Raw genomic sequence first — 26,514 nt, 5'->3', positions numbered from 1 at the left:
TTGCCTTCAAGCTATTAAAAATGTATCATGTAAACATCCACTTTTAATTGAAATAATTGAATTGTATAATAATCTTGCTACTGGCCAGTAGGACATCGTCTTCTGTTGGTTACCAAGCCACGTAGGCATTTCTGGTAACGCAATGGCTGATCTTGCTGCCAAGGCAGCACTCAACAAATCTGTGACACCACTTCTTATTCCTTACAGTGATTACAAAGCCACCATTAGATCTTATATCCGTGGTCTGATGCAGAAGAAGTGGGACACCCGAGTAGGTATCAATAAATTACATGAAATAAAACCGTATATTGGTTACACCTACTTGGGTTGTCAGTCCAGATTTGAAGAAGTTATTTTAAGACGATGTCGTATTGGCCATACTAGATATACTCATTCATACCTTTTAAAAGGTGAGGATCCTCCATTTTGTATCCCTTGTGATGAGCGAGTTACAGTCAAGCATATCCTGCTTGACTGTGTTGAATTCTCCATCACAAGGGATAAGTATTTTACAGTTAAAACAATTAAGGATCTTTTTACCAGCGTTAGGTCTCATTTAATTATTGATTTTTTAAAAGAAATTGAGTTTTTGGTTGAATTTTGAAATTATGTTGTGTAAATAGATGTATTTTAATTATTGGAAGTTTGGATTTGTAACTTGAATTGTTGGTGGCTGTACCCTCAAAGGGGGTTGAAGTATCATGGCATACATGAAATAATCGGATGTCAAGATGAAGGTCAGTCTGTTTTTAATATCTCCAATCACCCCCATGCAAGACCTGAAAATGCCTGGCATCGTCACCCCACGGGACCAATCAGATAAGGAACAGTTTTCACCATCAGTTCTTACAACGTTTGCACGAACTGTTGGATGTTCTTTGGCTGCTGTTTAAGTGATCGCAGACGTTGATGAAGATGCCCCACTGGGTCTAGATTTGAAAAACGCGAGGGACATAACAGTACTTGGATGTGGAAAATACTCGAGGGCCATTGCAGTTTTTGGATGTAGAAAAAACGCGAGGACCATTGCAAATGGGAATCGTTAGTTTTACAGTGAGATGTCGGTCGTTGTTGCATTGACAAGTTGCGTTTGCTTATTTCAATACTTGAAGGACCTGTGGCCGAACAATTTAGTTGTTATTGGTGTGTAGCGTTGTGCCGTTAAATTGTCTTGGATGTGTCCCAAGTCTGTTCTATTGGTATGGTAGATGACTGCCCATATCATTACACTTGCATCACCAAATTCATGTACTTTTTGTTTTAAGCATCAAGTTCCCACGATGGTCTTTGAACACGACCCTTTCTGTATGCATGTGGAAGCTTAAAACGGGACTTGTCTCAAAACCAGATACATCTTCATCACTCTTGTGGCTGTACTTTGAGTACTTGACATCACTGACGTCACAACGGATGGTGCTTATCAGTTCCAACAACCTTTCGAACTGGTCTTCTTGAGTAAATACCTGTGGCGTATAGACAATTTTTCCCTGTATGGGTGCACGGGCAGAAATTATACAGAATATTTATACCACTATACTCCTTGTACTATAGATCCGAGCCATAAAAATGAGACACTTACAAATAGTTGCATTTGGGTCTAGATGTGGTGAATTCGAGTTTGACACTGCTTCCTTCACTGACAACAGTATGACGGTATTATTATCTCCCCTGTTTTTGGGTCGGGTCACGTGATGACGATTTCCTAGTTACCGACGTAATGTCCAAATCTGAATTAATTCATGTCTTATGTTTCATTTCAGAAATCATCTGAAAAACTTTAAATCTACAAATTCGCATATGACTATAAATAGAAAAGCCTATTTGTAATGATAATACAATTCATCAATCAACTTCTTATTACGTACAGTATATTTTCTCACCTGTTCTCGGCACATTTGTGACTTAAGGTTTTGTTTGAAAACAATGGCATGACCTCTTTTCACTACTGGAAGGAAATCTTGCCAGTGTTTGCCCTTAACCCTGCAGATGTGCAGGCACTCTGCACCCAGAACCATTAAACATTTGGGTCCTTGTCGCAATTTCACCCTACATTTTAGTTACAATCGAACTAAAAGGGACTACTAATAAAATGTTTAATCTAACTCTAGTGACTGACTAGAAATCATTTACAACAAAATCAACATCTATGTCAAGATCCACGTCCTCTGAAAAGTCTGAATCAGAATGTTCAGACAGCAACATGTCAGAGCAGTCAGAGTCTCATATGGCATTTTGTGCACCACTGACACTAAATATTCATTACTGCAGCACATGGGCAGTTTCCGCAACCTGGACAACACTGGAGTTAGGGTGTCGCGGCGTCTTCGTTAGTCGGCTTTGCCTTTGGCGAGTACTTCAAATCTTAAAATCACATTCAGTCAGGAAACACTATTTCAAAATGTTGCAAGCCACCATAGCGTCTGTGGTTGTTTTATCAGTTGCTGATCGAGATAAAAACTAGAAATTACTGAATGATAACTTGTAACTCTTCATTAAAGTTCCCCTAAATAATGTTTTCCGTGATCCCTTTCAGTCTGCAACACAGAACAAAGATGTCTACCATTCTTTTGACCGCAGCCTGTTTCTGTGCCCTCCCTAGCAGACTGCAGGCGACTGATTACGACTGTGTTCATCCTACGGTGCAGGAAGTTCTCCCTGTAAAGGCCCATGATTACATCCGGTCCGTTATTGCGCCCTCTGTGTACGACTGCGCCGCGGAATGCAAACTGTTCCCGCTGTGCTTGTACTTCACCTTTGACGCTGAAAAACGCACATGTCAATTTTTAAAGAAAAGAAATCAGAGGTTCACTGTTGGCAGTGGTATCTTCTTTAGCAGCATTAAAGAGTGGAAAATGGTTTGTATGATGTACTCCAATTGTTTCTATATTGCATCTTCCAGTTGCTGTTGGTAGGTTTGTTATGAACGATATCACATTCTTAAGAAAAGTCACAAGGGATAAGTAATTTATATGCAGGATCCTTTTACTAATATCATTGCTCATTTAATTATTGTATTTTCAAAGAATTAGATTTCTTAACTGATTTGGAAACAGCTAAATATTTTATGATTTGAGGCTTAAATTCGTAACTCAAATTGTTAGTGACTGTACCTTAAAGGGGGTTAAAGTATTGTAAAATTATTGTCCTTCTGAGGGAGTACATAAATCTCAAAACATTTGATCTAAATTTATGTCTACCAGTCTACTAAGAATCTTTAAACCAGATAATGGTTTCCTTATTTGAATTTTTGACAAGGAAGATTAGATTTCTTTTTAGTCTCTCGTCTTTTATTTAAAATAAAAACTTGATAAATTAATTAAGTGTGCTTGATATGGCGATTTCTTTTTTCAAATATTCATTCAATGAATTCATTTAGAACGTTTATCATCAGAGGAAAATAGTATCGTGTATATATTGAAGTCAATTTTGAAAGTGCTAGAATAAGTGTTTACAGTGTCATTCCACGTAAATACCTCACCTAATAGAATTTGGTTTTCACAAAGGAGCATATCTAATGGTGGAAATAGGGATATTGTTCCTAATACAAAGATGAAAAGCATAGAGCAGATCCGTCACTCTTACATTTGAGTTATCTTCCGGTACATATGTGTACGTACGTACCATACCACTAAAGTTGTGTAAAAAGTATTTGTACATTCAGCCATTGACAGGAGCTTGTCGCAACGCATCCTGTAGCCCCAACTCGCAGTGTATTGAAGGACATCCGCTGTGTTTAAATGATGCGTGTAAGTATACAACAGATGGTACGCTAGCATGAAGTGATGCTGGTCTCCGACTTGTACCACTCTTTCACATCAAAGGGCACATAGTCAAGACGGACTGGAATTCGAACTTACAATCATTGGCTTCTGGTATACACAAGGGAGGCAAATTCAGTGTGAATTTCGGATATGATGTTATTTAGTGAATACAGTGTTGACCGTTGCTTTGTCATCAATCTTTTTACACGTTTTAATTTAAGGCCTCGATAAACATTAATATCATGAATATCAATGTGTTGATGCATGATCTCGAATGATTCACATTTATCACTTTAGACATGGTTTGTTTACGTAATTGGGATGACGTGTACTAGAGATGACGACTGTCACGTCAATATGACGTCATGCTTCCGTGGACGGTGTCTGTGTCACCCTGGCTACAGCCACAACATCCGACGTAACTCCTGTGACAGAGGTGAGCCTTTTTTAAAGAAGGTAGATTTGCGAATGGAAGTGATATAAAGAGACATGCGTTTAATGTCCTGTTACATGATGGCATAAGAGGACAGAAAACATAAAGTACTACTTTGGTATTATTCGATTATGATCGGTTGTTGGGTCAGATTTAATTCATTTCCACGAAGTGACAACGTTTGATGTACAGACCGGTGCCAGGTATATTCTTACACTTGACGTACTTTCATTACACGTTCATGTTAATTCAATGTAACATAAATAATTTTCGTTGATTTAGTTTTCGTAAGAATCAAGACAAATTTTGAACATTTGTTGGGAATTTTCTCACCAACGATCACATAATTTGTGTTCAATTCAAGGAATAGCAACGATTCTATCATCATATGAACTGTGCCGTGAACTCCTTTAACATGGTGGCTTATGAGTTTGTGCATTGTGGAACCATAAGTTGATAAATGTGATGTAGTCGAAAAAATGAGCTAAACTTACGTGCACAAAGCAGAGATGATTTCATATTTGCCTGCCAGATGATTCAAAGATCCGCCTTGAACTCACTCTGAAGTAACATGTAAGATATGACGCGGGTATGGATTGAACCTGTGACCTTCCAATCTCAAAGCGGACTCTCTAACCTTTACACCACAGGGGTGATCCACTCATTTTGAAATCAGTTGAGTCTAGTAATGAAATACCGCTAAGTAATATAAATGAAATGGTAAACTTCACACATCACGTTTCAGACTGCCAGAATTATGGAGACACCATGACGCCGTATATGGGATTAGGAATCATTGGTCATAACACTAAGATTCTAAACGTGGCTTCAACGATGGAAATGTGCATGTCGGCATGTGTGCAACAAACCTTCTTATGCAAAACTATAGAGTTCAGAAGGATGCCACCAAGGTGCCAGCTGTCCCAAGTGGGGTACCTCGACGTCACAGACAGAGAAAGAGAGAAAGGTGTTGAAGACTGGTGGTTTGCAGTGAGGAAATGTAAAAATTAGTCAGAGATGCGTATGTCCGTTCCTGAAATAAGAACGTTTAATTCGTAATGCAAGCGGTGGAATAAGAGAGGACTTACGTATTGTACAACCCGTGAAGGTCCGGGTTAGAATTGATCTTTGGTAAAGCTTACATGTCGTGAAAGGCGACTAACTGGATCAAATGGTTAGCTCGCTGACTTGGTTGACACATGTGCAGATGCTGTTGATCAGTTGATTGTCGAAACAAGAATGGCGAAATGTTAACTGATGTTTGAGCTTTTACAGTCACTAGCACCGCGCATAATTGTCACATCTTTGACGTGAGCATTGATTGTATTTCCATCTAAATCTTTGATTGTGTTGTATAACATTTGCTGGAGAACATTACAACACCCTATGCTCTGCACCAGTTAAAAGACTGTGACACCCTATTGGAGGAACGTTCTATGGAAAGTCAACTTCTTTACTGCAAAGACGTTTCGGTGTTGGTACTATTAAGAGAGTCTATTGTCTTTAAATTGAATTGTTGATTAAGTGATAATTATTATTGGGTCACAATGTTTAGAACAGAATAGAACAGATGTTTATTCAGTAGTATTCGGGCCTAAAGGCCAAAGGCCTGTGATACAGTTAACAAATACAGTATTAATTACTCGTGATCTTAGATCTTACTTTGAATATTTCATTGAAATAGGTAGCTGTTAGATATTGTATATTACTGTTTTGTCATATGAAAATTGCCTGAATGGTTAGTGGTCTTCTGTATACCGATTGTAGCGTCTTTGGATATTGAGTTCTGGCTGGAATATACTTATCACAAACAAAAATACATGGCTGTCGTCTTCATTTAGGCTATGATTACAAAATTCACAGATGGGGTTGATCGCCGTTGTATCTTTATTGGTTCTTGGGTTGTTTATCTTGAAGCTCTAAATTTGAAATAGGCTCTTATCAGTTCTTTGTTGCTGATGTTCGTGCTCTCCAATTCTCTTTCCCGTGAAGACTTAAATGAAGTGTAGTTTGTAAGGAAACTTTAACTTTTTGTCTCATGATGCCAGGATTGGAGTGATAAATCTATATCTGTATATCTTAGAGGCGCTGTTTAAACATGATAAGGAAATCTCCGACATCCTGTGCGATCCATACATGTGAAAATCCAATCTTGACCAATATTTCTCTAATATCTGAAATCAAATGTTTCGAGTTTTGAGTGATAGTTATCATGGGTAACATTTCGTATCTATTACAATTTTAGCGGCAGGCCTTTAAGGTAGTGTTCTAGAGTTACCTCCCTTGACTAGTCGTGTTTGCTTCCGACAGTCAGCGAGAAGGTTCTAATGTGGTGGCAATGTGGTCACAAAGTGCTAGAATATTCAGGAATGTGTGACTGTGTGTATATGAGGCTGTTTATTGTGTTGACGACACGAGGATTTACTGGAGGTGTCATCATTCGGCCTACCTATAGTATGCCACATCGTCAACATCGGCCTGCATGACTGCTGCCCACTGAAAAACCAAGATTTGGTGAGTTCGTATTGTATACTATTCAAAAAAAAAAGAAAAGAGAAACGCGTAACCCATTTTTTATGACATAATGTGTATTCAGTCAAAAATAACATAGCCAGAATTGATCTTTCAAAAATGAGTTTTTACACTGGATTATGTGAATTCAATGTCTGCACAATGAGATCAAGAACATGTATGAGTTTAGGCCTTCAAATTATTCGTCAACCTTAAATGGAATGTCAGTATCTGTTATGGTCACCACGTGCACGAATGACAGCTCTCACGCGCCGAGGCATGGATTGGATGAGTCTTTGGATAAATGCCTGGGGAATCCTCTGCCACTCCTTCTGCAGACATCAACCAGTGCTTGCAGCGTTTGGGGTTGACGTTGACGCTGACGGAGCTGTCGATCCAATTCGTCCCCATAGGGTTTAGATCAGGGGAACGAGACAACCAGGGGAGCACATTCACGTTGCAAGCAGCCAGAAAATCCCTGTAACACGTGCTGTGTGCGGGCGGGCGTTATCCTGCTGAAACATTTCACGTTGGACATCAATGGCGGGTAGGAGGTGCGGCTGCAGGATGGCGTCTCTGTAGTGTACTGCCGTCAAAATCCCCTGAACATGGACCAAATGCGTACGATCAGTGTAGGATATTGGTGCCTACATCATGACACCTCCTTCGCCAGTTTGGCGCTTAATGTTTGTTGACACGTCTGCATACCCTGTTCCTCCCGTTACGTCTCTGCAGCAGGAACCTGGACTGTCTGAAACAAATTCGGCGCCAGTTGCGTAAGTCCCGTCTAATGACGTTGTTACACGAACGGAGTCGATTGGCGTGGTGAACACCGCGTAGGACGTTGCCGATGTAGGTTCTTCCGGCTCGGAGTCCATGTCCCCTGAATCTGTTATGCACACTTTGTCCCGATATCCTCCCCAGTCCTGGTATCCTGGCTCCTGTAACCTGTAGTTGTAACCTGTAGTTGTACGATCGCGTAAATGAAGGACCTGTATGTAGCGATCCTGAGCTGGCGTAGTGACTCGTGGTCTACCTGATCGTCGACGGTCATTCGTTGTACAAGTTTTGGTGGAAGAGGTCGACAAGCCAGGCAATAGTGCTCTGACTAACGTTCAGACGTCTAGCAACCGAGGATTGTGTCTCTCCAGCCTGCAACCTTCTGATGACAATGTTTCTGGTGAGAGCATCAAGACGTGGCATGTTGAAAATTCGTCCAAAGTCTTCTTAACGAATGATATTTCCCAAAAGTTCATTGTCGATTAGAATAGCCGTTCAGTGCATGATTTCCATGCGCAACATGCATTTGGTCGACAACAGTGCATCAAAGTTAACATTTTCAATATTAGTCCTGTTTATGGATGTCAAATGTGCACTAGGTGTACAAGTTACAGATATTGATGGATATGTTGTCTATATTACCATAAAAATGGTGAAACGTTCATTTTGAAAAAAACACTACTATGCGTTTCTTTTGTGAATAGTATATTTGTTACCCATTGCCTTAGATTTTGTCAATCGCGTTGGACTAGAAACCTCTATGTGAATCATTATTGTTGTACATGTATCATGCTCTGAACTGCTCAGTACATAAAAACTGAATATTTTAGACTTGTCTATGTTGCTGGTTCTGAGGGGATTTTTATACCTTTTGTCACGACAAATTATTAAACCTAAGAGTACTAACACAGCCATCATCTTGTGCCGTAGTTTCAGTCACGGTACACGGTACTCTGGACTGTTGATGCCATAAAAAATCAGCTTTGACGTGTGTTGGGGTAAGTGCATGAGTATGTTTTTTGCCGCTTTTTGCAATATTACAGATATATTACAGTGTGGACACCGGAAATTGACTGCACTCATTAATATTGTACCTAAGTGAGGAATCAAAAAGAGCGTGAGGAGCGAATGCTGTAACAAGAAGGCTTGTATTAAGTTTGAATCATAACGAGCCTGACAAGTCATGTGGTGCCGATATGCATTAATATTGCTGTACTTTTCAATGAATCTCTAATTGTCAAATTTTGAATTCAGTTTTAACCTGATAACATCTATATGGGTGATGATTCTTGCTGAGTGCTCCATGCATGAGTTATCACTTTCGTTTTTACATCGCAGCCATTCACTCAGAAGTTGTTAATCAGTACATGCACACAATAAAATCGACTTGTGTAAGATTATGTAAGATAAATGTTTATAGCAGTCATTCATTTTCATCCTTCCTTTGTAAACTCACATAATGAAATATGAGATAGTGACAGCTTCTTTCAAAGAGCTGTTTAGACTTGTCTTTTCTTCTAACAATGGGTGATGCTGTTTTCAAATGTGGAGAAAAGGATATAAGTTTTAAGCTGTGTCTTTTATTGTCTTTTCTCCCTTAAGCTATATGTAATATGTCTTTTTCAGTACTATCAAAACTCTGCATTTGGAGGTAAACCGAATCAGTGCGATATGTATTGACTTAGCCGTTGGTCAAGCCTTTTCTTCACATACAGAAAGTTAGATTTCCGAGGACATACTGTCCATAGAATAATACAGATTCAATTGAGTGAGTTAAAACTTAACGTCACATCGACAATATTTCAGCCATATCGTGACGGGAACGTAACATTAAAATGGAATATATGAGTATTATAAAAACCTGTCGACGAAGCACAGTAAAACAACTAGAACATCACAGAAAAGAATGTAGAACTAGTAGCTATGCCTAAAATAATTTATCTATAGAATACAATACAAAACTGGGCTATAGATTGCTAACAACTGAAGGTAGATCACCATACCAGGGACCGTGGGGACTTACAGTACCTTTGCTACCTGCATGGACTCTAGCTGGATTTACATCATCCCCTCAGCCGTCAGCAATTTGGGAAATCTAGCCATACAATAAAAAAACCCACTTATAATACGACTAAAAACCTGGAAATTTAGAATTTTCTTTGAATGTTTGTGGACTTACGTACCCTCTCAGGAGGACAATAATTTTACAATACTTCAACCCCCTTTGAGGGTACAGCCACCAACAATTCAAGTTACTAATTCAAACTACCAATCATTAAAATACACCTATTTACACAACATACTGTTCCAAATTCAACCAAAAATCAATTTCTTTTAAAAACCTATAATTAAATGGGAATTAACGCTGGTAAAAAGATCCTTTATTGTTTTAACTGTAAAATACTTATCCCTTGTGATGGAGAATTCAACAAAGTCAAGCATAATATGCTTGACCGTGACTCTCTCATCACAAGGGATACAAAACGGAGGATCCTCACCTTTTAACGGGTGCATATGAGTATATCTAGTATGGCCAATACGACATCGTCTTAAAATAACCTCTTCAAATCTGGACTGTAGGTGCAACCAATATACGGTTTTATTTCATGTAATTTATTTATACCCACTTGGGTGTCCCACTTCTTCTGCATCAGATCACGGATGTAAGTTCTAATACAAAATTTATAATCAGAGTATGGAATAAGAAGTGGTGTCACAGATTTGTTGAGTGCTGCCTGGCGGCAAGATCGGCTATTGCGTTACCGGAAATGCCTACGTGGCTGGGTAACCAACAAAAGACGATGTCGTATTGGCCAGTGGCAAGATTATTATACAATTCAATAATTTCAATTAAAAGTGGATGTTTACAAGAGATATTTTTAATAGCCTGAAGGCAAGAAAGAGAGTCTGAATAGATTATATATTGTTTACGTTTAGGGTGTCTTTGAATATATTTAAGAGCTGATAATATGGCGTTAGCTTCAGCTGTAAAAATAGAACTGATATCTGGTAATCTAGACGATATTGTTCTGGATCCAATGACAGTGGCACATGCCACTGTGCCACCGTCCTTGGACCCATCTGTAAATAAGGATTTATAATTGCTATATTTATGTTTCAGTTGATTATATTCTTGTTTATACTGTAATTCATTCGTTTGATTCATTTGAATATAGTTTTGTTACACACTGTAAAGCTAATTTTATACGTCGCTGCTCAAGAGATGGTTCATCAGCCTCGACATACAGGCTGTCAACAGGTGAAGTTCTAAAGGAGCCAAGACAAAGTCTTAGACCTTGATGATGGACTGAATCTAATAGTTTTAAGTTGCTTTTGCATGCTCCACCATAGACGATGGAGCCATTATCAAGTTTAGAACGCATGAGAGATCGATATACATGGAAAAGGGTACCTTGATCCCCTCCCCATTTAGAATTTGAAACCACTTTCAAAAAGTCAAGTGCTTTCAGGCATTTAGTTTTAAGTGACTTAATATGCGGTAAAAACGTTAAGAGTGAGTCAAAAATGAGACCCAAGAACTTAGCTTCCTTCACAACTTTAATTGGGGTGCCATCTAGAGACAGTTCAGGGTCTTTATGTGGTTTGTATTTACGAAAAAAATGTATGCACTTAGTTTTCGATTTAGAAAATTTAAAGCCGTTTTCAAGACACCATTTATTAATCTTGATTAAACACAACTGTAGTTGCCGTTCAATGTTATATTTATTTTCTCCGCGACAAGAAATATTAAAATCATCCACAAATAACGATCCATCAATTGAATCACTTAAAACTTTTGATAAACTGTGATTCTTTACACTAAAAAGGGTGACAGACAAAATACTGCCATGTGGAACACCCTGATCCTGATTGTAATGATCAGACAGGGTAGAACCCACTCGAACTTGAAAATGCCTGTTATTTAAAAAGCTGGCTATGAATTCAGGCAAACGACCTGGCAAACCGAAATAATGTAAATCTCTTAAAATGCCATATTTCCAGGTTGTGTCATATGCTTTTTCTAGATAAAAAAAGATAGACACAGCATGTTGTTTATTAATTAGTGCGTTTTTAACAAATGATTCCAAACGCACTAAGTGGTCGACTGTACTTCTGTTTTTACGGAAACCACATTGTATATCTGTTATAGGGTTATTTGTTGCGAAGTACTAAACATACGTTCCATGGTCTTGCAAACACAGCTAGTTAATGAAATCGGACGATAATTGGATGGATCCGTATGATCATGTCCAGGTTTAGGTATTGGTACTACTATAGCATCACGCCATGAAGAAGGAAATTTCCCAGAAGTCCAAATATCATCAAAAATATAATAAGAGTGTCTCTAAACATGATTCTGGTAAGTGCTTCAGGAGTTGATAATGTATGTTATCAGCTCCTGTAGCAGTGTCATGAGCTTGATCAAGAGCAGTGTGGAGTTCATGAATAGAAAATGTTTCATTATAATCTTCCCCATTATCTGAGTTGACATTGATAGTTTTATTTTCTTGCTGTTTTTGATATTGATGGAATTTAGGCACATAATTTGAAGAGGAAGAGTGTTTAGCGAGGGCTCCACCCAGTTTATTCGCAATATCTGATTTATCTGTAAGTAATTATTCGTCCATGTTTAAGACGATGGACGCTAGATTTAGTACCTTTACCTTTGATTTTCTGGACCATGTTCCAAACCTTGGACATGGGTGTCCGAGACTTTATTTTGGACACATAATTTTGCCAGGCTTTTGTTTTGTTTAAACGTACGCCGCGCTTTAGCATTTAAAATATTAAATTTATTTAAATTATGCACCATGGGATAACGACGGAAATAATGTTGTGCTTTTTTCCTTGCCTTCCTAGCTTGTTTGCACTCATCGTTGATCCAGGGTTTTCGAATGTGTGGAACTGCAGAGGACTTTGGTATACATTCATCAGCTATAAATTTTAGTTCATCAGAAAACCTTTTGATAGCGTCAGGAGCATCAATAAAATATTCAGGTTGAAGCCTGGCAGCACACAACGTTTCATATAAAGGCCAATTAGCCCTTTTAAATTCCATCTTGATGATGGAGGGACATCAGATGGTGTTACAGATTTTAGTATAGTAGGAAAATGATCACTTCCACAGAGGTCATTGTGGACTCACTATTCAAATTCATTTAGTAAGTTGGAGTCGGTTAATGACAAATCAAGAGCTGTATATGTACCTGTGCCAGGATGTAAATATGTATTTGTACCATCATTATATATACATAAATTATACGTTTCCAATTTTTAGTCACGGTTAAATAAAACAAATATTATACACGTGAATCACTGAGTAGAAACTGTTATGATAAAAACCTTATGATAGTTGAACCTTTGCAATTGTTTACGCTCATGTTGCAGAATGCTTCAACAAACAAAGATGACGACCATTCTTAAGGCCGTTGCCTATCTCTGTGCCCTCTCTACAACGCTGCAGGCGAATGATGACGACTGTGTTCATCCTCCGGTACAGGAAGTTATCCCTGGAAAGTCTCAAGATTCCATCCGGTCTGTTTTTGCGCCCTCTGTGTACGACTGCGCCGCGGAATGTAAACTGTCCCCGCTGTGCTTGTTCTTCACCTTTGACGCCGAGAAACGCACGTGTGAACTTTTAAAGAAAAGAAATCAGAGGTTCGCTGTAGACAGTGGCATCTTCCACAGCAGCAGAGTGGAAAATAGTTTGTATGGCGTTATCAACCTGTTGTTCGTATATTGAATAAGGAGTATTCCGGTTGTTTGTTGCTTTGAGGTACGTAAGTCCACAAACATTCAAAGTAAATTGAAACTTTCCACATTTTAATCGTAGAATATGTGTCCTTTTAATGTATGGCTAGATTTCCTAAATTACTAACGGCAGAAGGGATGATGTATATACAACTAGGGTCCATGCAGGACGTAAACGTACTGTACGTCCCAAGCATGGTGATCTACCTTCAGTTGTTGGTGATATACTACTTAAATAAAATCCCGCCTAGCTGAAAATTGTTATCAATTTATGTATACACTTAAGGTTCAGTTCTACAGGACAGTCATGAAGAAAACCTGAATGAACATTAACGGTCCAGTGCTGCAAGAAACTGTACGTCACAAATGACAAGTGTTCCAAGGTCAAGGTCGTAGAGCAGTTAGTATACTGTGTGGCCACCGTTAGCATCAATGGTTGCTTGGCATCGACGTCCCATAGACTGGACCAGATTCCGGATGAAGTACCTGAGTGCCGCGGAATGAGTTGGTACTCTTCCCTCAAACCCACAAACAGAGCATGTAAGTCTGTGGCTGAGGGTCACGCCGTCGCACACCACGATCCAATTCGTCCCGCAAATGTCCAATAGGGTTAAGATCCGGTGATCGTGAGGGCCAATCAAGAATCTGAACTTTGTTCTGGGCGAGGAAATCCCTGGTTATTCTTGCTGTGTGTGGCCAAGCTTTATCATGCTGAAAAATGACGTTCTGGCGGTTCATGAAAGGAAGGACATGAGGCCTGATGATTTCATCACGGTAACGTCGAGCTGTGAAATTGCCCTGGACCTGAATGAGATCTGTTCTGCCACTGTATGAGATACCCGAACAATGCCACTGTCACCTCCAAATCTCTCCACTTCCTATACACAATTTGCAGCGTAACGTTCGTTACGACATCGATATACACGTGCTCTTCCGTCTGGACGTCGAAGCATGTAACGTGACCTATCACTGAAGATAACAGTTCTCAAACTTTGCAGTGGCCATGGGAGATGTTGACGACATACACCACTGTCTGGGTTGTTGCCGATGTAGACTTGTAAGGACAGGACCTCGCAAAGGTCTTCTGGAACGAATACCAGTCTCACGAAAGCGGTTCCTCACGGTCTGATAAGAAATCAGAGTCCCGGCACTACCGATTTTGTGGAGGATGCTGTGGTGAACTTGTTCCGCAAATGTCGAAGCCGAAAATACCTGCCCTGAGCGGGCGAAGTCACTCGGGGTCGACTTAACCTGGGGCGATCACGTATTTACCCTTGCTGCTGGTAGCGATGCCAAACTACGGGTGTGGTACTCTGAGGCACATTGCCTTGCAATCGCAGACTGAGACTCCCCAGACTCAGCCCTTTGCGCTGAGCTTCAGTAAGTCTAGTTATGACTTTAACATCGAGTTTAAGATTATCAACTGTCGCAAGAGCATTGAAACCCCCGAATTTTATTAGAAATGATGCAACAATGTGCGTGCAAATGGAAACTATAAGGCATGAATTTCTTCCCGTTTCCGATTTATTGCATTTATTGAGGAAAACAGATTTTGGTGCGCTTTGGCGAGTTGTCTTCAATGCCAATAGATTCAAACTCAGAAATATTTGCAGACATATAGATATACTGATTACATAGACATCCTATGTAATACTTCCTATGCGTTTCCGTTTTGAGTTTGTTATATAGCCCGTATTTTATATTGTCTTGTCCAAACAGTGAAAATAGTTTCAACTTTCCACACTAGTTTTAAATTGTGACTGTGATATTCTAGTTGTTTTACTGTCCTTTGACGACAAGGTTTTTATGAAATACATATCTTCCATTTTAGTATTAAATCACGCTATGGAGGAAATATTGCCGATGTGACGTTAAATATTAACTCACTTGCTCACTCATTGATGCTTTGGCATTTGCGAAGGATACAAGTCGAATTGCACTACATATCATTAAACATTGAAAGGAACATCAACGCTTTGATAAAGAAAACAAATTCACTCCATTAGGTGTTTTTTGAACCAGAAAATATTCTCTTAATTCGAATATTGACAAAAGAACATTAACGCTTTATTTTTTACCTTCAAGATGATGTGAAGAATCGTATCTAGTATTCGGTAAAAATATTTTCGACAGATAAACCATTACTAGGATGGTCCTTAATGTGATAAAGATATCTTAATGTCAGGTGGACCTACTCTATTTTTCACCTTGTTCATATCATGTATTTGTTCTTATATGGATTCCTCTCATATGTTCTTGCTTGATTTTTCAAAGTTTGCTTATGCTTACTTGCGTCTGCCAGGCTGAATTCATTTATGATTTGGAAGTCTTCTTATGCTTTGGGATTCTTTTTACTTGAGAAGTTTCTTTATTCAGTCACTGTTATTAAGATGATCGGTTTGCGGTTTCATCAAGGCGTTACGTGCCAAGGTATAATATGCCAAACTAGCGCTGTTCAAAGTCACAATTGTAGTGCAACCGATATCTTCCAGGGTATATGTTCCACCATATATCCACCATACCCAATATACATCTATTGATATTTTAAAACTAGATTTAGTCAAAATATGATTAAAACATTCCCGATGTGACTTTTAATTCACTCACTCATTCCATTACACCCTGTAGGCATCGGCAAGATGGGTTTTTACCTCCCTTGGCTAACGTTGTATCCAGTCACGTGTGTGCGCTGTGAAACTGAGCGCACCAATCACAACTCACTTGTTGAATTATCTAACCAACTAGACTTGACAACACAAATGACGAAGAGTTACTCTGAAGGAGACAGAAGGAGTTATTTCATGTAAAGTTTTTCCAAATTTCTAACCTGCCCATTAGTCTGTACGCTTTCCCCCAAAATCTGAGTCGTTCTCCAAACAAACCTTCGCGGTTGCGACCGCTATCTTTATTGACACAGGTAAACTCGGTCGTGACAGCAAATTAGCTCATTGGTTACTGTGCAGGGAATGAGCCTGCAAAAGGAGGTAATAAAATTACCGGGCCGAGTCATAGCTAGATCTAGGTTATTCGTTGGTTTCACATTAATTTTTCGACTCGTTGTGCGCAGAAAATATCCGCCAGTAAACATGCGGTTTGGTCGTATGTTTACCGAAAGTGTACCTAAATAAAGATACCTAAATAAAAATAAAGCGGTGAGATGCGTTTATACAAGGAGTTGTTGACATAAACTAAGCTATTTATTTCACTACTCCCGACCTTTGGTTCATAAAAGAATTCTTTTGTTTAGAGTGTGTTTACACTAGCGGTAAAGCATACCACCGAAGCCAGTAGTTATTTTTACACGCTCAGCGCATGCGCACGTCGAGTCGAAAATTAATGTAAAACCAACGAATAGTGGAGATCTATCGTAGCGTATACTCTGGACATTATCGAGGTTGGCAGTTGTAGCGGTAAGGTGAATCCATGTGGATTTAGAACTTTTAACAATCATTGGCAGATTAGGATAGAGCACATGGCATACCTTGCAAATAATGAGACAATGAACATTGGACTTTCAGCAAATGACGCATCTATTTAATTAGATTTAATTTAGTTCTCATCTAATTATTGCATTTTAAAAATAATTGTAATGTAATGCTTTGTAAACAGATAAATATTTTATTATTGATAGTTTAGATTAGTAACTGATATTGTTAATGGCTGTACCCTCAAAGGGGGTTCAAGTATTGTAAAATCATTGTCCTCCTGAGAGGGTACGTAAGTCCCAAAATATTTTAAATAAATGTAAACTTACCAGGATTTATAGACGTAGTATCCTTGTCATTTTGAATTTGGCTAGCATTTCTTACACTCGCCAGCAGCTGAACGGATGGTGTTAATGCAGCTAGGGTCCATGCAGGTAGCAAAGGTACTGTAAGTCCCTATGGCCCCTAGTATGGTGATCTACCTTCAGTTGTTGGCGATCTATAGCCCGCGTTTTATATTGTATTGGCTGCTTTAATTACTAGAATGTTTTACTTTTATATGCCTGCCTTTTATAGTTTTATATTCATGTCTGTGATACCCTAGTATTTTACTCTCCATTATGACAGGTTGTATTCTTCAAAATGTTTTCACTGTTCTCATATAAATTCTTTCACGACATAGTTTAGATATTGTGTTGTCCCTTATAGCTAAAATGTTTTAGATTTAATTACTAGTTTTACATGTATATCTGTGATATTCTATTTATTTTAATTCCCTTCGTTGACAGGGTTGTATAAGCTATCTTTTATTATTGTTAATCTTCATATTGCTTTAGTCACGATATGCCTAAAATATTGCCAAAGTGACTTTAAAGTTTAACTCACTCACTCACTCACGAAATGTGTCTATAAAATGTGTACATTCAGCCATTGACTGGAGCTTGTGAAAACGCTTCCTGTCACCCCAGTTTGCAGTGTATTGTGGGATGGAATGGATATCCGCGGTGTTCAAACGATACTTGTAAGTATACAATAACTAATAACTAGTCGCGTGGAAGTAGCTTTAAGTGATATTCCAATGATATCACTATGTCTCAACACAATGTGAAGTATGTCTGTCTCGGACGGTTCACTGTGGTGAAATTTATGTGTACGAAATGTTTATAAAACCTGGAAACAAAATTCGGGCGAAACCAAATACGAACTCACAATCATCGTTTTTTGGTTTACGTGTGCTGTTTATAATTTATTTTTAATCATTCATCAAGTGTAACGGCTTGTGGCTGAGCAATCGATGTACGCGGGTCTGATCACCCAAGGCGTCCTCAGATTGGTCATCTACACCTTCAGTTGCTGATCTCCAGTTCACTTTTAAGTTATATTGCCTATAATAATTGTTTAACTTTAAATTTACCTGCTAGTTGTAATTCTTCATCTGTGATGATGTAGCTATTTTTTCCTTTGTTGACAGGTTTTATAATTGAAATTAATTTAACATTTAAAGTCAGACATGTCTGTAATATTGTCGATTTGTCTCTAAATCTTAATTCATTCATTCACTCACTCACTCACTCAGTATTACCCGTTCCCGTTAGTCACTTACAATAAATAAGCATGGTGAGTGAGTTGAGTTTTACGCCGCACTCACCGATAGTCGAGCTATGAAAATCGAGTCTGGACCAGTGATCAACAATATGGGCATCAATCTACACAGTTGGGGTACAATGACTTCTGTCAACCAAGTCAGCTACACTGACCAACCAATCCAGTTACTCGTCTCTTACGATAAGCATGGTTTGCTGAAGATCAGTTCTAACACGGATCTTCTCGGGTTTCTGTCTATAAAGATAATAAGGGACTGTCTATAAAGATAATAAGGGGCAGTAAGATTGCTTCATTTCATTTAAAGCTTACACGCAACGTAAAACATAACTTTGTAGATTCTGACACTTTTCGGCATGTACTTACTTATTGTAACAAAACAGCTGCAAATTCAACTTCTGAAAGTTGAAAAATGTCCCGATGAAAAAAATTCTGCGAAATTGGAGTTCAAACGATTCAATAAATCACCCCAGTTTAAATGAAAATTGCTTTCAATAGCTGTACTGCCCTGCTCAGAAAGCATGTGGAATGATTTAGTTGAACCGGTAAATAGTATGAGAAATGGTTGAACGAGACCATGCCTATTATATAAGCTATATGATATCAATATATCAATCTAGACCCCTTATTCACAAACTCTGAAAAAACAGACACTACTCGTCTGCGTTCCCATAAGGCTTGGTTTGGTGCAGGTGCAGGCAGGTCACCGAAAGGTTTAATGTGCACGATTACTCAGTGATCACGTGCTATATTCAGAGTAACCATATCGATTATGGGTTCAGTGTCGTATTCTTGTCTTATTATGTCATTTAGGTAGCTGGCTACACATATATGTGAACTATCAACGATGAACTCAGTCGGAAAATACTCTTTGAAGACATCTTCATTAATAACCATACTCAGTTGATAGGTGTCATGTCCTAATTCTTTGAGTTTGTTAACAATCAGAGGCTTGACATCAGTCAATGACGTATTTTCAGCCCACAACCGAATATTGGATGGTCCACATGTAGAGACCAACACTGTGTCTTTTCCTTCGTACAGTGCTCCATATTGCAGAGGGCGCATCTATGGCATATTGTAGCGTATGTACGATTTTTGTTTGCATATATAACCATCCTCTTGCTCGAAAGAATTGCATACTGCATTCGCTATATTGTAAACTACAATAGATTCTGTTCCTTTTTCTCCAATGGTGCAATACACGTCTCCTTTTCTACAGACACAGTCTTTTTGCTGAAGATAGCCAAATATGTATATATCATCCATAAATGTAGGTAGGCCTTCCACTGGTTGGAGGTTTGTTTTGCCTAGATTGCCATCTACATGGGCAATGTCTGGTAGAAGATTGCTTCCCACAGTATTTTCCAGTAGGAGGTGGTATGAAATCAATTTTTCAATTCGCAAGTCCATATTTTTGAAAGTTGCTTCGGTTGCCATATTCCTGGAAATATAAGTAGGTTGCTGTATACCTAGTTGGGCACCAAATATCTGATTGAAAAATCTCGAAACGTTGGGCTCTTTTTTCCATTGTATTGGGATTGCTGAAACTCATACTACCCTACAGATTTTAAGACTCCAATAAATATAGCACGTGATTACTGAGCAATCGTACATATTTAAACTTTTGGGTGACCTGCCTGCAGGTCACCTTTTGTGAACAAACCCAACCTTATGAATTTTGTGAATAAGGGGTCTAGATTGAGTTATTGATGTCATATAGCTTATATAATAGGCATGGTCTCGTGCAACCATTACTTATACTACTCTGGTATGCCTGGATGGTTTATTCTCACGATGGCAACTGATAGAACCGCAGCAAGTGATGCGTGCAAGGATCATCTATGTGGTCGCAGGTAGAGAACAAAATGTTGGAGAAAAAATCATGTTCACGTATGTATAAATATAGAACTCAACCTCCACAAACACAAGCCAGACATCCACCGCTCTAACTGGGTTCGGCTGCTTCGTTTCGATGGTAGTAAACCCAAATACAAAATAATGATTTGCGACTGTACGCTAGTAGTTTTGTATATTTGTTTGTTTTTGTTTTTTAAATCAGCAAATTTTTATTACATGTCATACATAAATGATAATTGTCTTTTATTTGTGTTCAGTTTTTGGTTGCATCTCGTAAGCTTTAAGGCTTGTCAAAAAGAAACTTAATGCAATGAATAACAATAATTGCTGTGCCATATTCATTTAATCATAATATATCAACGACCTGTGAAGGTCCGAGGTAGAATAGGCCTTCGGCAACCCATGCTTTCCACAAAACGTGCTTATGCTTGTCGTAAGAGGCTACTAACGGGATCGGGTGGTCTTGCTTGCTGACTTGGTTGACACATGTCATCGGTTCCCATTTGTGCAGATCGATCCTCATGCTGTTGATGACTGGATTGCCTGGTCCAGACTCGATTGTTTACAGACCGCTGCCATATAGCTGGAATTTGCTGACTGCAGCATAAAACTAAACTCGCTCACTCACTTATGTATCAACTTGGACATGGTTTGTTTAAGTTATCGGCATGAAGTGTACTAATGATGACGACTGTCACGTCAATATGACATCATGCTTCCGTGGACGGTGTCTGTGTCACCCTGGCTACAGCCACAACATCCGACGTAACTCCTGTGACAGAGGTGAGCTTTTAAAGGAGATTGAGTTGCTGTAGAGCACTGAAGATAAGGTGAAATGGAGATAGGTTTGGAACACCAGTTATGGTGCTTTATGGGATCTCTGCCCATGCCAGTCCTGGTTTTCTCCCGTTTATGTGGAACCCTAGACAGGGTAATAACAAGTAGTATCATTCAACACATATTAGTATAACTGAAACACGGACCTTCCGTATTCTGGGTAAACACTTTCTCCAATCGAATACTATCAAACTAATCAATATGAAACTGCCATCGTGTGTGTATGTATCATCATTGTTTGAAAAGGGATGGCAGCAGGTAGCAGGTAGCTTACATGGCTTACATGTATTTGTTGAGTTGGACATCAAGGACACAGCAATGAAAATAGCTTTTATTCAAACTTTACTCCTGTCGTTTCAGTCTGCATGAGTTATGGAGACACCATGACGCCATACAAGGAGCTGGCGATAAGAGGGCATAACAGAAAGGTCTGATTGTGTGCATCTCGGCATGTGTGAAGGAGACCTCGTTCCTATGCAAGACTGTAGACTTCTTGGAGAACCCTCCGAAATGTCATCTCTCCAGTGAGGGTTACCTCGATGTCACAGCTGAAGAAAGAGAACAAGGCCAACACAAGTATTGGCTTGCAGTGAGGAAATGTCAATAAATATGAGATTGAGAGTTCAGAAGGTTATAGAAAGAACAAGGACAAGAACAACAAAAAGGAACCCCTAATGTCCTGACAAAATATTTTGCTAAAAGGACTTGATGTTATTTTGTGCCATTTTACTTAAAGACATTAAAGTTATATGCATATTGTTGCATCCTCCACGTTGATATGATTTCGCCAAATCTGTCCAGGTTTCGTCTACCCGAGTCCGTCTCTCCCTTTAAACAGCATGTCATGACGTCAGCTTTGGCATCACAGAATACTGAAGAAATAGCCGTTCAAGTAAACAGATCAGTGTTTTACTTTTGTTTGCTTACGATGTTTGGCCTCATGAAGGTTTCATCCAAACAAATAGTTGCAGGAAGCTTTTCGTGTGAGCTTCAAACACAGCTTGATAACGACAACCCATTTTGTGTATGGTGTGCTTTTATTCGGTCCAATTTGTGTTTGAATTCAGTATGAATATAGTGATGAACACAACCACTTTGTTTCATTCACAACTGAATGTACAATCTGAAGAAAAGTGCACATTACCATATCGTGGATTCTCAGGACCATTTCAGATGTGGATGGCGTCACAGGCCTTTGTAAAGGAAGGATCTTCAAGGCTTACTATGCCACGCCTTTTGTTGTTACCATGTCTTTAAGTATCGCTTTAGGTATAAGTACTTTTTCTACAAGTAATTGATGACTGCATCTTCCTCTACTGAGCCCGTTTTCAAAGGTCACAATTCTCTTCTTATACAGCCAAATCCTGTTAATTCGACTACATCCGTTGCACACCAGTTAGTCGGATTATCGATTTCTGAAGACAGATCACGGCAATGGTCGAAAACAGGACAATCATGATTCAAATCCCAGATGGCACTATAATATTAAGGCGAAAATCAATTTGGAGTTCATATGTATTTTATTAGCACATAACATAAAAATGCTCAGCATTTATATATGTCCTTCGTAATATCAAACATATGAATAAATTTTATGAAAGAAACCATTTACATGTTCGCACGTGTCACATTTACACACGTCCGCAAACGTATGATGGAGTGTGTGTGATACACTATTTTCCTAACGGAAAAAGTCTTTGATGATTTTCTGACATTCAGCCCTGCTTGTGATTTTCAGTTCCTAAGAATGTGTTGCATATTTTCAAGCGCATCAAGATAAACGCATCCAGATGATGCTCAACAAAGCTTGCAATCTCGGTCCAGTGTGTTTTGACAGCAGACATCTTTGGAATAGTGGGTTCTTCACTGTCATCAACCTCGTTCTCGATGCTATCCTTGTTTTCGGTCATCCTCACCATGTCGATGATTGCTTCCTCACTTAATGATTCTTCGCATGGTACATCGCTGTCTGCATTAATGAACACTTGGTCAATACACATTATTCACAGCTGTTGAAATTTCGATAATCGTCTCCTCTCTATCGATGACAACATCAGTGGTCTCTGGGTCTGTTGACGGTAGAATTTGGGTGTGACGTCAGCAGGAAATAATGGACTGTTGCTTGACTTCGTTCCCAGCTAATTTGATAAAGAGCAGGGCTCGCTGCACGCCCAGAGCTTGTGGAGTTTCCTTTTGAACATTGTCCAGATAAAGCTTCATTTGTTGTTTCTTGCGCAGGAGTTTGAAGCTTTCTTTGTTAACTCCGCATCGAGTTCCTGAATGTGTGATGTTGTACTAGGCATTAGGTACCCGTGAAGGTCACGGGGTCGAATAAGCCATCAGCAACCGATGCTTGCCATAAAAGGTGAAGTGCTTGTCGTAAGAGGCGACCAAAGGGATCGGGTGATCAGCTTCGCTGACTTGGTTGACATATATCATCGGTTTCCATTTGCTCAGATGCATGCTCACGTTGTTGGTCACTGGATTGTCTGGTCCAAACTCCATAAACGTAAACTTTGTTCGTCTGTGCAAAAAACGCGAATACCATGATGGTCAAATTTAAATTATTTTAGGCAAAATGGTTAAAGGAAATGGTATGTTTTGTGCTTGGTGGGAAGCGTAAGAAAGAATAATTATGGCTGCACTTAAGATACGGCAAGCTACCCTTAAATCAAACATGTCAGAGGACTGACGTTTAGATGCCATCTGTCCAGCCAGAATTACACCCACACGACTGCCAAAGACAGAGAAAAGTTTGTTTTCCCGAATGGTAATTTTTTAAGGAAGTGTCCATAATAAGTCAAATAGTCGTCACTGGCACATGATCAAAGGTCGACTGATTTCTCTCTGTTGAAATCAATGATTAATGGTACTATCTGAGACTCGAAACGCCCCAGGACATTGTTGCTCACACCGGTGAAACTGTAATCAGTGTACCTGTCCTGTATTGTATATCTGTTGTAACAATGATATTTGCGATCATGAGCATTCATTTGTTGCTACAATGAACCGAATCGTGCAAGGTCCTTCACCTCATCATCTGACAACCCTGAGTATACAGTGACTCCCAAGATTGTTTTTCGGTTTGCTAATGAATGTAGCGATACACTTTTACAACACAAAAACTAACAGGGATCATAGGCTCACACAAACCTCCATGCCATTATCATATTCGTTATGTATGCTTGTAAATAAAGAATGAAAGGGGTCTTACTTAATTTGAGTGGGTAGGTGTTTTCAGTTTTATGTCGCACTCCGCATTATTCCAGCGACATGGAGGCGTTTTGGACCAAACAATCAAGTGATCAACAACATGAGCATCGATCTGCGCAGCTGGAAACCGATGACATGAGTCAGTCGAGTCAACCACGCTGACCACCCGATCCCGTTAGTCGCCTCTTAAGACAAGCATGGTCACCCTTCATAGCAAGCATGGATTCTAACCTGGATCTTCAAGGGTCACCTGAGTTGAAGTTTGATTGTTATTCTACCAACCAGTCTTCATTGATGAGGTAATATGCGTAGCTCAGACTTTAACACATGTGAGTGAGTGAGTGAGTGAGTGAGTGAGTGAGTGAGTGAGTGAGTGAGTGAGTTATAATTTAACGTCACATCGGCAATATTTCAGCCATATCGTGACGAGAATAAGCATGATTATACAGAACATGTAGATATTATAAAACCCGTCATCAAAGTACGGTAAAATAACTAGAGTATCACAATTCGAGTCTAAAACTAGCATATGAAGTTAAAACTACAGCACAATTTGGACAATACATAATATAAAAGAAGGCTATAGATCACCAACAACTGAAGGTAGATCACCATACTAGGAACCAAGGGGACTTACTTTACTTTAGCAACCTGCATGGCCCCTAGCTGGATTTACATCATCCCCTCAGCTGCTGGCGATTGTAGGAAAATGTAGCCGAAATTTAAAATGACAAAAATACTACGTTTAAAATACTGGTAAGCTTAAATTTCACTTTGAAAGTTTCTGGACTTAAGCACCCTTTCAGGGGGACAATAATTTTACGCTGCTTTAACCCCCTTTGAGGGTACGGCCACTAACAATCGCAGTTGACAATTCACACTACCATGTTTAAGATATCAGCTTTCTATTTACAAAACATATTATTCAGAATTTATCTAATAATTCTATTTCCTTTAAAAATTCAATAATTAAATGATAATTAACATTAAAAAGATCCTTCATTGTTTTGACAGTAAAATATTTCTCCCTTGTGATGGCAAAATCAATACAGTCAAGCAGAATATGCTTGACCGTGATTGCTTCATCACAAGGGATACAAAACGGAGGATCCTCACCTTTAAGTAAATATTCGTGTGTATACCGCGTATGGCCAATACGACATCGTCGCATAACGACCTCCTCAAATCTGGACTGACATCCCAAGTAGGTATAACCAATATACGGTTTCATTTCATGCAATTTATTGATACCCACCTGGGTGTCCCACTTCTTTTGCATCAGATCACGGATGTAAGTTTTAATGTTTGCTTTGTAATCTGAGTATGGAATAAGGAGTGGTGTCACTGATTTATTGAGTGCTGCCTTAGCAGCAAAATCGGCCATTGTGTTCCCAGAAATGCCCACGTGGCTGGGTAACCAACAAAAGACGATGTCATATTGGCCAGTAGCAAGATCATTATATAACTCAATAATTTGTATTAAAAGTGGATGTTTACAAGATAGATTTTCAATAGCCTGAAGGCAAGAAAGAGAGTCAGAAAATATTATATACTGTTTATGTGCAGGATGTCTTTGAATATATTTAAGAGCCGTTAGTATTGCGTTTGCTTCTGCTGTAAAAATAGAGGTATAATCAGGTATTCTAAAAGAGATTGTTCTGGATCCAATGACAGTAGCACAAGCTACTGCGCCACCATCCTTGGACCCATCTGTAAATAGGAATTTGTGTTTATTATATTTATGTTTTAATTGAATAAATTCTTGTTTATATTGTAATTCATTAGTTTCTGATTTTTTAAACTCTGTAAGTGTTAGGTCAACATGTGGCCTCACCAACTGGCAAGGAGGAGAAGAAAAAAGCCGAGAAGGAGAAATAGTCTCCAGCTCAATCCCAGCTGCAGAAATGAATGGTTTGATTCTTATCCCAAGAGGTGGAACAAGTGAAGTTGTTTTATTATACAATTCCTCATAAAGAGGATTAAATACGCAGTTATGGGCAGGATTGGATTCATTAGATTATAACTTTGTGATATATTGTAAAGATAATTTGACACGGCGAAGTTTTAAAGATGGCTCATCGGCCTCAACGTAGATACTGTCGATGGGAGATGTTCTGAAAGATCCAAGACAAAGTCTCAGACCTTGGTGATGAATCGAATCTAATAGTTTTAGGTTGCTTTTGCAGGCTCCACCATATACTATGGAGCCATAATCAAGTTTTGATCGGATAAGAGATCTGTATAAATGAAGGAGTGTAGTTTGATCCCCTCCCCACTTTGAATTGGACACAACTTTTAATAGATCTAATGCCTTCAGGCATTTAGTCTTCAGATACTTAAT

At 39.0% G+C, this 26,514-nt stretch overlaps 2 protein-coding genes across 2 annotated transcripts in view; both read left to right on the top strand.

Annotated features, from left to right (window-relative positions):
* Positions 1-2,552: 2,552 nt before the first annotated feature.
* Positions 2,553-5,205, top strand: LOC137255477 (uncharacterized). The gene is made up of 4 exons (XM_067792913.1): positions 2,553-2,855; positions 3,662-3,744; positions 4,073-4,197; positions 4,940-5,205. Exons 1-4 carry the CDS (start codon positions 2,553-2,555, stop codon positions 5,203-5,205), a joined length of 777 nt encoding a protein of 258 aa, XP_067649014.1.
* Positions 5,206-12,892: 7,687 nt separating this feature from the next.
* Positions 12,893-26,514, top strand: part of LOC137255476 (uncharacterized) — a 50,750-nt gene continuing 37,128 nt past the window's right edge. Inside the window, exon 1 of the mRNA XM_067792911.1 lies at positions 12,893-13,194. Coding sequence (XP_067649012.1) covers positions 12,893-13,194 — 302 coding nt within the window. The remainder of the gene's footprint in view (positions 13,195-26,514) is intronic.

Source organism: Haliotis asinina, chromosome 11 (genome assembly GCF_037392515.1).
Source record: "Haliotis asinina isolate JCU_RB_2024 chromosome 11, JCU_Hal_asi_v2, whole genome shotgun sequence".
Classification (NCBI taxonomy): Eukaryota; Metazoa; Mollusca; class Gastropoda; order Lepetellida; family Haliotidae; genus Haliotis; species Haliotis asinina.
The sequence above is the reverse complement of the archived record's forward strand: the minus strand, read 5'-3'. Positions and strand labels throughout refer to the sequence as shown.